This window comes from Hippoglossus hippoglossus, chromosome 15 (genome assembly GCF_009819705.1).
Source record: "Hippoglossus hippoglossus isolate fHipHip1 chromosome 15, fHipHip1.pri, whole genome shotgun sequence".
NCBI classification, from domain to species: Eukaryota; Metazoa; Chordata; class Actinopteri; order Pleuronectiformes; family Pleuronectidae; genus Hippoglossus; species Hippoglossus hippoglossus.
The window spans coordinates 11,787,143-11,799,605 of record NC_047165.1 but is presented as its reverse complement, the minus strand read 5'-3'; the positions used below and the strand labels follow the sequence as shown (position 1 = coordinate 11,799,605).

The window sequence follows — 12,463 nt, the reverse complement described above, 5'->3', positions numbered from 1 at the left end:
AAACATTTTGTAGGGCACTACACACATGAATAGACTAAAGTAACACCTACATTTAAAAGCAGCTTGCAGTTTAATATATTGCTTAGGAGATTGATATTGTTGTATGGCCTGTAGGCGTTTCTTTGCCACCGATTCTTTACAAATATAAAACCAACTAACTAGCTGAGGCATATCTGAAGTTTTAATTGTGAAACCTGCAAATCACTAGTTACCAAGGAGTTAAATAAATGTGGGCCACTGATAAATTTATGAAAACCTGAAGCAAGTCAACTGTGGGGCAATTAGATTGTGAAAATGTGATTCTGGACAGTTTGTTCAGTTATATTACACCCATATAGCAAAATTGCCCAGTTTTGGCCCACATTGCACATATCCCATATGCAGCCCATATACCCTGTGGAATGATGGTACTGTTTGCCAGAGGTAAGCCGTAGCAATACCAAATGTTAGCCAAAGGTGGCCCGAATTTGTTTTGTGCTATTTGGGCCATATTTACCATTTACCACATGGGCCACTTTAAGTTAACATCTGGATTACACCTTACCTAGAGCACTGCATGTTTGTCAGTAAAGGCCCACATTTGTTTTGGGGATATTTGGACCATATTTGCTATTTTACAAGTGGGCCACTTTAGGCTCACTTCCACAAGAAGGCCAGAAGTGCTGCATCAATGACTGAGGCTTATGCTAGCCACATACAGAGCTAAAGAATCTGAAATTGTAGGTGCTGGTGCAGTTTCCCCATTTAGCCTTTGTCTTAAGATCAGAATTCAGTTTCACTTTTTTTTTTAATTCCTTTAAAACTATCCACATGGTGCATGTTCTAAAATAAAATTTTGTTTGATAAAATTACAACCTAACTAAGAATGGGACCCCATCATGTCAGGGACCTACAGCCCATGTCCATCACAGGAGCCCCCAGTGTGATCCGACCCTAAAGTGGAGTTAGATTGACGATAATATTACAGCATCACTTCAACAAAAGAAAAGCCCTCTTTTCTCAGAAATACAGTTGATATCAAATTGCATAGATCCAGTTAGCACTTCGCTTGTGGTCAATAATGGGAATGGAACATAATGAAAATCAGAGATTATTTCTCATTTCGTGATTATCTCGTCGGCAGATCAAGTTTTACAAAAGGCCTCTAAACAAATCATACCAACCATAACCACATATCACATGTTTTAATTGCTAAACATTTGGTGAAAAAGGCTTTCTGCTTCGGTCTCTCGTCTCTCCTCCTCTCCTGGCTTCTTAAACCTCCTCTTCTCACTCCAGAGTGGGAGAGACAGCAGCAGCCAGAGGGATTACAGCAGCTCCTTTATCCAGCAGCACCAGCAAGGAGCATGAGATCACAAGCTGTATGTGTCTGTGTGTATTAGACGAGGAGCCTGCAATCACACCTCATCTATTAGCCGCTGCCGCGGACGGGATAAAGTGGACATTATGGCACAATCCAGTATCACTCTGTAATTCATGCTGAGTGGTGCAGTCATGATTTGGTTTAATATATGGAGAGAGATCTGACAAGAGGAGCAACAAAAGAGTCATAGATATGTGGAGAGGGAGAGAAGGAGAGTTGTTTTAGAGGACCTGAGTCCTTCAGGCATTCACATTCCTAAGTACCCTTCGAGAGTGTGTGTGTATGTGTGTGTTTGTGTGTGTGTGTGTGTGTGAAATACACCCCTCCACAGGTGCTTGCTGTATGGGGCTATGACCGGAGGCTTGAGTTTCCAAAACATGGGCTTACACCAATACACAAGGGAGCAAATATGCGTGTGTGTTTCTGCCAGCCCTTCATCAACTTGTACAGATCGTTTCCACTGTACAAGATGGACGTAGTGTGTGTGTGTATGGGTGTGAGTGTGTGCGGGTTTGGGCACATGTGTTATTGTCCAAATAAAGTCAGGCGGGACGGCCTTGGATTAGGGCTGATATTCACTTGAGAAGAGAAAGTGTTCCAAGTTTGGTTGGTGAGCAAAACAGCTACTGATCTTCACACACACACACCCACACACACCCACACGTGCATAATACTCCACAGTGATTATGACTGACAGAATAAAGTGTGTCACTCTGAGAGCAACAACTACATCCTCTCTTTCATAGCTCTGTAATTACAACTGTCACATTGTTCTGTTTAAAGGGTGTAATTGGATCATTATTCATTGTCGTGGTGTAGCACTAGTATCATAATGGAAGACCTTCGATTAAGACCTTTACTGAGCGACATGGTCCCCCCACCCCACACACTCACACACTTTTCTCCCTCACTGACGTGTACATGAAACATTTTGACCAGCTTATCCAGTGGCTTCTAGCTTCCAGCTTGGTACCAGTACGTGGACAACACATTCTGACAACCTGATCAAGCTCCTCTTTGCTGATGAAGACAATAAGATGAGGTGGAAAACTTCAGTTTCTAAGAGAACAAGTGGACCTTTGAGTTGAGATTATTTTTGTCTGATCTGTAATGTTGCATCATACATTCATGCTCTCTTACCTCTGTGAAGCTGCGGTGCCAATAACTAGGTCGATCCCTCGCTCACACTGAACACACACACTGAACACTAAAATGCCCCTGACTGTAATGAATGGGCAAAACTGTAGTGTAAAGCGCTACATACATACATATCATTTACTTTCTCTTTATCTTCAGGATGTGCACACAGACACACATGTACACTTACATGAACAGAATGAAAGAATCGGAGCAAGTGACCAGACTAAATAGTTCACTCTTCTCAAACTGCTGAGATTTGGAGCAGACTCTCCCACATGACAGACACTCATTTTTTTTTACAATAATTCCACACGTGCCTTCTCAACCCATACCTATGTTAGTCAGTCTGTCATGACATTCATCTCTAGATACATTCAGACTTGGTAGGCAAGCTGTAGCTGGTTAAGCAGCACACACAGACACACACCATTCTAACAGCATAAACTATGAGGCCACACATAATGTCTACATGCATGTAGAGATAGTGAGCGACAGAGACAGTTCATTAACACCCCCTGTTTGAACAGGTGTCTCACTTGGCTCTGTGTGTGTGTGGGTGCGGGGAGCTGTCACTCTTCACTATGATCTGTCTGAAGGGCACACAGATTCTAACCAGAGGATTTTTTTTTGGTGTTTACATGGAGTCTCCCAGAAACAATGAAGATCTGAACATGTCAACAGACCTGACGTAAAGAAAGACATTGTTCCAACACATAGGAAAACATTAAGGGATGAAGAACCTTTTTTATGAACTGAAAGACAAAGAATTTCATGCAAATTACAGACAAATCTGAAGTCCTAGCGTGAAATTTTGATTTTGTTGCTAAATATGGTAATCAACCCATGTATGAAATGTCTATTTTTAAAGTGACACAGTCAACATTTATCTTAATTTGCACGGATGTAATTCTATGTTTGGCTTGTTATCTCTTATACTTTAAACTTCTTCAGCACTAATATTTTCAACATGTAATCTATTTCACCTCCATACCAAATTCCACTTTTGCCTTTTCTGGTTATCAAACTTAAAAGTGCATCCTGCATCATGTGCGGAGCGGCTCTCTCCTTACTGTTTGAATGCAGGCAAGTTCAAATTGTGTTTTCACTGTCGTGGGTCAAAGTTGAAACCTGCACCTGTGTTGGAGACTAAACAACTGTACCTGCCTCAAACTGAAAATAAATACCTGAAAACATACACAAACTCACCATGTGTCTTCCAGATGTGGATTAGGGCACCGTCTCCATTTCATCCATCCATTTGTTTACTAGGGACCAAACAGAAAAATCCTTGAAAACACAACTAGATAAAACGGCAGTGTGTAAGAATCTTCTATTCATCTTCACACAAAGCATTCGGAGACTTTTAAGGAAATCAAAAGACAGCTCCCATCATTTATGAGCAGAGAGTAATGCGTGCCCTGCTGCTCAGTCTTTATTCATCGAGTGCAATTCAGTGTCTGAGACAATCAGACATCAATCATTAAGAATGACAGCTTCCATTTATGTGTACAGATACATATCTTATGAGATACTGACCTCCATAAAATCCGGGGTTAAATTCTTCTTTCGGACACAGTACATTGTACACAACCTTTGCGGTCAAGCAAGATATTGAAACTCAGTAGTTTACAAGCTGAGAACAGGCTCACAGCTACAGTTAATGGACAGACACGCCCTCTTAACGCTGCCCTGATCTGATCTGCCAAACAGGTGCACAGGACTAAAGATGAGTGGATGATCCAGGAGTTGAATGAACACATGAATGGAGAAAACTAATTTAAATCATATATTTGCTGGAAATAAAATTCAATTAAGTAGTTAAGTAATTAAAAATAAATTACACACACTTCAGAAACCTTAGAGCTACTGAAAATTTGAATATTTGTTTAACGCAATTGGCACCGCCCCTCCAGCTGCGGGACATGACAAACCAAACATACCTCGTCTTTTTTTTAAACTGCCAATAGCCAAACAAAAATGTCACCAAAATCTGAACTATGGTCTTTTAGTTAATCTATGGAATCGTCAAATTCTATTGGACTACATTTCAAATAGACCGGTTCAATTATTAGGGTATAAAAGATGGTCTGACTTGCCAATGTGAGAAGGGCTCCTCTTAATTTCTATAAAGGTATCTGAGGAAATTTAGCGACAAAAGTTCTCAGCTGGGTCAGTTTTCTATTAATTCTAAATGGCTGAAAAACTTTGAATTTGGAACAAATCAATAACTTATTTCAGATAAAGAAGTGGAAAAAAGATTGGGATCTGGGCTTTCCAAACTCAAACTTTGAATGGATGTGAAAAAAAATCTGGTCCTATACCAACGTTTTGTAAACTACTGTAACATACAAAGAAACTCTACTGCCCTCTGCTGACTACCTTTCTAAATGAAAACTTGTGCGTTCTTCACATTTATCCTTGGCTTGGACAAACGTATTGGCCTCTAGAATGGCTGTGAGTCAAACCATACCTAGTCTCTAAAAGTCGCAGCAGTAATATGCCTACTCGAGCTGTCTTTCTTATCTGCTATGTCTGAAAGGGATGGGACATCTGAGGTGGACTTTAGGTCAGATTCTATATGTGCGTATTGAAGTGTCTCCTCACAGGGAGGGCAGAGCGATGTTGAGAGGAGGTCTCTACATCTCAGCCTCCTTGTGCGGCACTCTCCTCTTGTTGTGCTGGTGCTTGGTGAGTCCATATTTGAAGAACTCGTACACCGACCAGCTGATGGCTGTGGAGGGCACCTGGTAAATCACCCTTGCCTGGACCCCTTTGAAGAAGCCCTTCAGGCCGCCCAACCTATACACTGTCCGGAAGGCGTGGGCAAGGCCTGAGATCTGTCTGTGGGCTCCTTGGCCTTGGCCCTTGCCGGGGCCTTGGCTCGAGGACAGGCAGCTGAGGGTGAGAGACTCCTGGGTGTTGAGCAGGGTCTTGCAGACGTCTAGCGGTGTCGTGGCCGCAGCTGCGATGGCTCCGGCCAAAGCTCCCGACAACATGTGGGATGAGGGATTGTATTGTCTGTGGGGGTTGAGCAGCTCCTGTAGGTACTCGTAGGTCATGAAGTGGAGCGCCTGGAAGGGCACGTTCATGGTGAGCTGGGTGGTGTAACTGCGGTAGAAAGCAGCAGGGCCCTCTTTCTGCCATACAGCGCGTATACAGTCCGACACGCCGCGGTATGGTGAATTATACATCTGCATGCGCTGCTTCACAACTGAGGACACGTGTGTAGATGTATCGATGGAGGAAAGGACCATAGATGATCGTGGTTGGCCAGTGCGGAGATGGAAAAGATAAAAGAAGAAAAAAAAAAACATTAGTTAACTATAACCTGCAGTGGTGTTAATACAGGTTTGATGAACACACAAAGATACCGTGCGTCATTTAAACAGTTTCTGCTTAGACAGCTGCAGCCCATCGACCAGCTGCTCACGAGGACTTGGACCAGTGTCCTTCTACTGACGTGTTAGGGCAGCTGGACTAGAGGCAGCTGTGAAAGACAATATGTTGGACTTCAGAAGGCCAACATGTGAAGGTGGCCAGGCATAACACCTGCACGTTTCTTTATTGAAATCTCTGTATGGAAAGCAGAGAGAAATAATGAGCTCAAATGGCATTGGACCATAAAAAGTTGCTCTTACCTTCGGTGGGGTTCATGGCTGCATCATGAAGAAACGTTGCCACACACCCAGCGGCTCCTGAAATAAACACGCCTCAGAAATTACTAAACATTATTATCGTGAAGAACACGCAAAGAAAACAGAGGCTAAAATAAAGAGTAGAATAGAAAAGCATTTTGCAAGAGCAAGAGACTCTCTCATCGTGTCACAGCCTGCACTGCCTTACTCCTAATAGCTGCAGATAACATTTAAAAAAAACAATATCATCAGAGCAGAACTGGTGCTTAGTCAGGAAACTGCACAGGTGTAAACTAGAGATCACTCCAGAACAAATGCAGCAGGTCAAACCTGAGCAAAGAGAGACACCTGCTGGACAAGTCAGTCCATTTGAACCAAACCCAAGAGCTTTAAAAGACACGACCTACAGAGGATAGAGCAGATGAGATGGGAGAAAGAAGACTTACCCAGCCTCCTACTTAACTGGAAAAGAATGAAAAGCAAGAGAGTCAAGAGATTAAGATTAAGCGCAAGGTTTCAAAATTGAATCTTTGCCTGAATCTTTCTATTTGTCATAGCTTTACTAAACTTGACCCAAATTGTTTCACAAAATCCAGCAATAGATTTGACAGCTGACCCTTAGCCTTCTTTAGTGTACAGCTGGAGTTATTCAAAGGCTCTATCCAATTTGTAGGCCTGCCAGGGGTTTTCAAGACTGATCAGGCCACGTCAGCTGTGTGCAGGGATTAGGGTCATTAGAGTCAGCATTGCTTAGCTGTCCAACGTACCAACTTATCTATAGTGTTAAGAAAGCCATACATATTTTTGTGTCTATACGGTAAATCTGGAAAGTACACTTTTTTCACAACTTGTTATTTTGCAGCCTCATGCTAAAACTACATTGTTTCCCTCATCAGTCCACACTGAAAACCTCAAAACGACAAAGCAAAAACCACATTTCAGAAATGTGCAAAGACCTAATAATGAATATCGGAGCAAAAAAACCAAGCCACGAGGTGTAAGGGCTGCCCTAAGGTTGCAGAGACAGTTGTGTCTTTTTGAATAATGACTTGTCCGATCAATTGGATTTACCACATCTTAATTTGAAGTTAAACCATAGCAATAGTCTAAATACCTTGGTTTTGCTGGATAAATGTGCTAAATTCAGTTTTTGCTTTTTTGTTTTGGGGTATTAAGTGTAGAGTTATGGATCTTTTTAAAATTTTAGCATAAAGCCTGACTTTATACTTCTGCGTCGTTGTGAGCATTTATACTCGTGCCCTGGTGTGTCTGTGTCGCTCTATAATTAAACCACCAAAACGTTTGTTAACCGCCAGGCTTTTATGCCACTTTGTGTGTGTGTGTGTTTGTGTGCGTACTTCAAACCCTGGCGATTACAGGCGAGTGGATCACATTGGAGTTGTAGCTAATAAAACGGAACAAGTGTTAGTTTTACTTAAAAACGGAGTTACTGAAAAGAGAAAAGACGATGGAGATAATGTGAATGACTGTTAAACCGAATGAGGCAGGAGAAAGGTGAGTGTTGTGTTATTGCCACTGAGAGACATGGATAGGACGCACTACCGAGCAGACTAATCCCAGTTGTTGTGCTCTTTGTCGTCACAACGCGTAATGACATTTCTAGTTTTTCAGGCTACGGCATAAAGTACCAGGCCACACTAAACCTGCAGTGTTGATCTAACCCAGAAGTATAAACCGGCTTTTAGGCTTCAACATAAAAACATGTGAAAGAAGTGAAGGGGTCAAAACACTTTCTGAATGCATGTATGTATGTTTGTGATACCATTAGCCAAATGACTGTTTGCCCCTGGATGAATGAGATCACTAAGAGTCTTTTTTAGTTTCTCATAGCTGGCGAAATACAGGGCATGGGCAGGTCCCGCCCCAACTGCCGTCACGTTGAGCCCTCTCATCGGCCGCCAGACTCCCTCCGTGGCTACTATTCGGCGAAGAGCATCCATTACATTTCTGTAGCGGGCTGCGGGATCGGGCTGGAGGCTCTGCATTCGTGTCTGGAAAAGATGGAATGAGACAAAAATTCGAGGTCAAAAAAAGCATGTTGCCTTTCCAGCCTACAGGGTTAGGGAAACATTTTTAATACACTCTAAACATAACAAAATGTGATGCATAATTTAAGTCTATTAATATGTCTGCCTATGACAGCAAATAATAAAACAGCGGGGAGAGTCCTGAATACACTGCAGTGTGAATAGGCTGTTGAGTGAGGGAAATGAGAGGTGTGTGTGTTTGTGTGTGTTGATGTATATGCATAATTGAATAGACGGAAGTTTCGAATTACAAGCTCCAAGGTCACAAAGGGACATAAGCACACTTCCTGTAAGCCTCTCTTCCCACTGAGACATACCTTTCTCCCCTCCTCCGAACACACACACAGATAAATAAGACAAAACAAACATTAACTAAAGGATGTGCAGAGGATCAGCGTTTGAGCCTCCTGTTGTGTAGCTTTAAAAGAAGGTTGACATGTCCGTCTCTGAAAGAACAGCAGCGGATACAAAACTTCTAGCCAAATGGAAAAACGTGCACCCCACTGTGTGTGTGTGCATGTGGTATACTAGTGTACACATGGCCTCGTATCATCCTATGCAGCTGTGGAATGCAGGGCATGAAGAGAGCTAGCTAACCGTGGTACAAACCCATTCATCAAGTTACTTCATGTCTGGCACACAAACATGAGTGAGGAGTGGCTGTAGTGTCGGTAATCTGCTCCTCACTCATTCATTCATGGCTGTGTGATACACACGCACAAACACATGCATGCACAGAGGTCCTTCCAGCCATGTTATCTGCTGTTTGTCTTTACCATGTGCTTGCATATCGATAAAGAAATGACCTTTTGTGCCCAACGTATAGACTTCGTCCCCACACTGTTGCGAAAACAGGGCAGACTTTTTTTGGTTTCTCTCAATGGCTGGAAATACCATCCACATGTGCCGTGAAGTGTGCACTCAGACAAACCTTCAGATGCAGCAAGCTTATTCTAAATCCACAACCAATTACTGGGATTTATGATACCTTAAAATGGGGAATGGCAATCTATTGTAAACTATAATTACACAATCTCTTAAGTGAGGAGATTATCGTGCAGGAGTGAGCGCCTTTATTCGACACAACGGGAGACGTTAAAAAAAGACGGCGATGTATTTACTGTATACAAAAGGAATGTGTTTGAAGCATGCCAAATATTTCTCAAATTTATGCAATAGCTTTTGCAACAGCTTTGAGAAGTGTTTTCCTGTTGAACAGTGGACAATGCCCCAGATCTCTGTTGTTTTGTTTGGCCAAAGGCTGAGCTCCGTTAGCAGACACCGTGCAACAACGAGAAGGATCTGTAAACACCGGTGTTGTCCTGGATCAGGGCCACAAACAGAGGTGGACCACAGGTGGAGGAGACATGTGTGAAGCATGGGCACATTGAACAGCTTGTCAGCCTGACACGGACAGCTGACCATACCAAGCTCATTGTCTCTCCCCTCTAACACCAATGATCACATGTGCTGCAGCCAGCTGACCTCTGGGGGGCAATAGGTCATGCATCCTTAGCTGTGTTGACAGTAGGAATACAAAAAATGTTTAAAAGCCACAGAATACAACTAACACACATAACAAATGAGATCCCATGTTCAGAAGCGGCCCTGTGTAGTTGCACTGACTCGCATGTGATCAGGAGAACTATGTAAACAATTGGACATGATGTGTGACGCAGGGGGCCTGAGGCTACCACACTGTCTGCTGGGAAATAAACGCAGCAGGATGAGCTGAAAGGGCCAAAATACTTTTTTAACTTCAGAGCAATTCGTCCCCATGTGTGTTAAAGGAAGAGAAACAGCTTTAGCTAAAAGGATATAACGTGGAAGCAGCCTCTGGTTGTTCGCAGCTTAGCTTTGCTCCCCTTGAACTTTTACACGGATGCTGCAGCTGTTTACTTTTATTGGCATATCAGTTACTTAATATTGTCAATTCCCTTACACGTAACACTGGTTGTGTAACGTTATATCACTTGAGGGTGGGGCGACCGTTTGATTTGATTATGCTTTTGCAGCTTAGCACAACGTGTCCAAACGGGCGACCCTGCTAAATGTTGTCATAACGACCCTAAGGCTCAACTTAGAAATAGCATGCTAGCAGGTTAGCTAGTGTGGGTATGAGATGCTAACGGGGCTGACTGACCTTGCCTCACGGCTAATGGGCTATGCTACCAAAACACGCGAAGCTACACGAAACAACACCCGCACGACACAACCGAGTGGGGCCGTGGAGGCTCGTGGGACGTAGTGGGGGGTTAGCTGGTTAGCCGCCGAGCAATGCTATGCTACCTTGACACAGTCGATGGGGAACATGAGGCAGTGCTCCATGATCCCGGCCACGGCTCCGGCTAACATGTGGGTGCTAGTGGAGGCTCCCTGTGGCAGACCCTCATAGTCCGGTTCGGTGTCCTCTGTCTCTGCATCCTGTGCACTGCGGATGAACTCAACAGCCTGCAGCTCCGTCTCGCCTCCGATCCGGGGGGTCAGGCTCCCCACGATACTTTCGGAAACTCCCCAGAATCTGCCCCCCAGCCATCGAACTTCTGCCCCGGCAGAGGCACCAGCAACCCCGGGATCGCCGCCTGTCGTCTCCGCTGTCATCCGACGCCTCCTCACAAATCCATCAGCTTCCATGAGAAACTGGGTGTATGTGTCGAGTCTCTGGGCGCGCGGACGCGGCGGCTCGTGGGTGCTTTCAGTCCCAAAACTTTTACATTCCCTTGGGGTAATTTCCGTTTCACGGCTGCTTGGCTCCGCCACCGTTCCCTCCCCGCCTCCCGGCCACAGCCAAGCAGGGAATCCGAGGCAGCGGTCACACACACGCCGAGGAGCCTGATCGCAGGCCGCGGCCACTAACTCCGCTCTGATTGGTTGATAAAGCCAAGTCCAACTTACGCTATTGGTCAATGCGCATGTCACTCACGACTGTGCTTAAACTTAAAACCTTGTCATGTGGCACCTGACAGGGAATTTCAGAATGACAACTGCATCTGTGGTGACACACGTGTCGGTCACCGCAGGACAGTCGTAGAGAGAGACACACAGATCGTACACTTATTCAAGGACTTTGGTTTCATTTGAATTTGTTTACATTCCAGATTCATTCCAAACCAAATTTCCAAATCATAAAACTCAACACAACTGAACCGCTCTTTTATGTTTTATTGTTTAAGTTGATGTTTGTCAGTAGATGTCTGTATCTTGATTTGTTTGGTATTCTTTTAATTGTCCTAAACCAAATTGCCTTAAGGATTCATAAAGTTGTATTGTATTGTGCAACAAATATCATTTCTGAGTGATTTAAGTACAACAAGTGACACAACATTTGTAAATTTCAAGATGTTAACAAGCAAACAGCACATAGTGTTGCACATCAGATGGGATACGAACAAAATATGCACGATGTAGTTTGGATCTGTGATCAATGTATTTTCATATCGATTCATCTGTGATTTATGCTTTCTCTAATGAAATATGATACTTCTAATATGCAGGAGAAATCAGAAAACACATGTATTTCGTGACTTTGTCCAGTGTCCCTCCATTTTGAAGTTGAGTTTGTTTTTCTTTGTTATCCATCAATAAACTTTCTACTAACAAACTTACTAACAACCCATCGTGGTTAAAGACCACAGACTGTATATACAGAGCTGAAGACCATGTGTCACAGTGACAGTATTGAAATTGTGCATCCTGCACTGTAACACTTGTTATAGTCTGCTGTCAGACAATAGTTTACTTTATGATTAAATAGTGATACATTCTGAGAGGCCTGACGTGTTTGCCAGTGAATCACTGGCAAACACGTGAAGGCAAAGTCTCTGCCTGAAGGCAAAGGATCACATTTTTTCCAGAAAATGAGGTAATTGTGTTTTGGTGTGGCGCTGTTATAACATAATTGAATTTTCCCCTTTAATGCCTGGGAGAGCCTTTGAGGGCTGCAGTGTTGGATTTCTGCCGACAAAGGGGAATGAAGTGTTAATTTCTGCTTACAAGAACAAAATCTCTGGCTTCTGATCTAGTTATGGATGATTGGCTGTTGTCTGCAGACGCTACTTGAAGGAAAACCACGCAGACAGCATATTAGGATCATTCCTCTTCTCTGGCCCTAATGCTGCTCTAATACACCAAGGGAGAGTCTTGTTAGGTCTGGCAGGAAACTCTATAGCAGCATAACACCTCATTTCATTCCCTCTTCCAAGTAAGTGCACAATCCATATAGGCCGTAGGAATTATTTTACACTGTCTAAGCAAAACATAGTAAAAAGTCCACATTA

General features: G+C 43.4%; 1 protein-coding gene across 1 annotated transcript; it reads right to left on the bottom strand.

The window, feature by feature from the left end:
* Positions 1–3,889: 3,889 nt before the first annotated feature.
* slc25a28 (solute carrier family 25 member 28) lies at positions 3,890–11,032 on the bottom strand. Its single transcript, XM_034608584.1, has 4 exons — positions 10,476–11,032; positions 7,922–8,150; positions 6,142–6,198; positions 3,890–5,714 (listed from the first exon to the last, which is right to left on the bottom strand). Exons 1-4 carry the CDS (start codon positions 10,818–10,820, stop codon positions 5,140–5,142), a joined length of 1,206 nt encoding a protein of 401 aa, XP_034464475.1. The 5' UTR covers positions 10,821–11,032; the 3' UTR covers positions 3,890–5,139.
* Positions 11,033–12,463: the final 1,431 nt, after the last annotated feature.

Bases quoted from the DNA above. Each gene is read 5' to 3' on its own strand.
- slc25a28 (XM_034608584.1), bottom strand. From the start codon at position 10,820: ATGGAAGCTGATGGATTTGTGAGGAGGCGTCGGATGACAGCGGAGACG. The intron at 6,199-7,921 runs GTATCACAAACA...TGTTTATTTCAG, and splicing joins AAACAGTCATTTGGCTAATG to GAGCCGCTGGGTGTGTGGCA. The intron at 5,715-6,141 runs GTAAGAGCAACT...ACGTGTCCTCAG, and splicing joins AGCCATGAACCCCACCGAAG to TTGTGAAGCAGCGCATGCAG.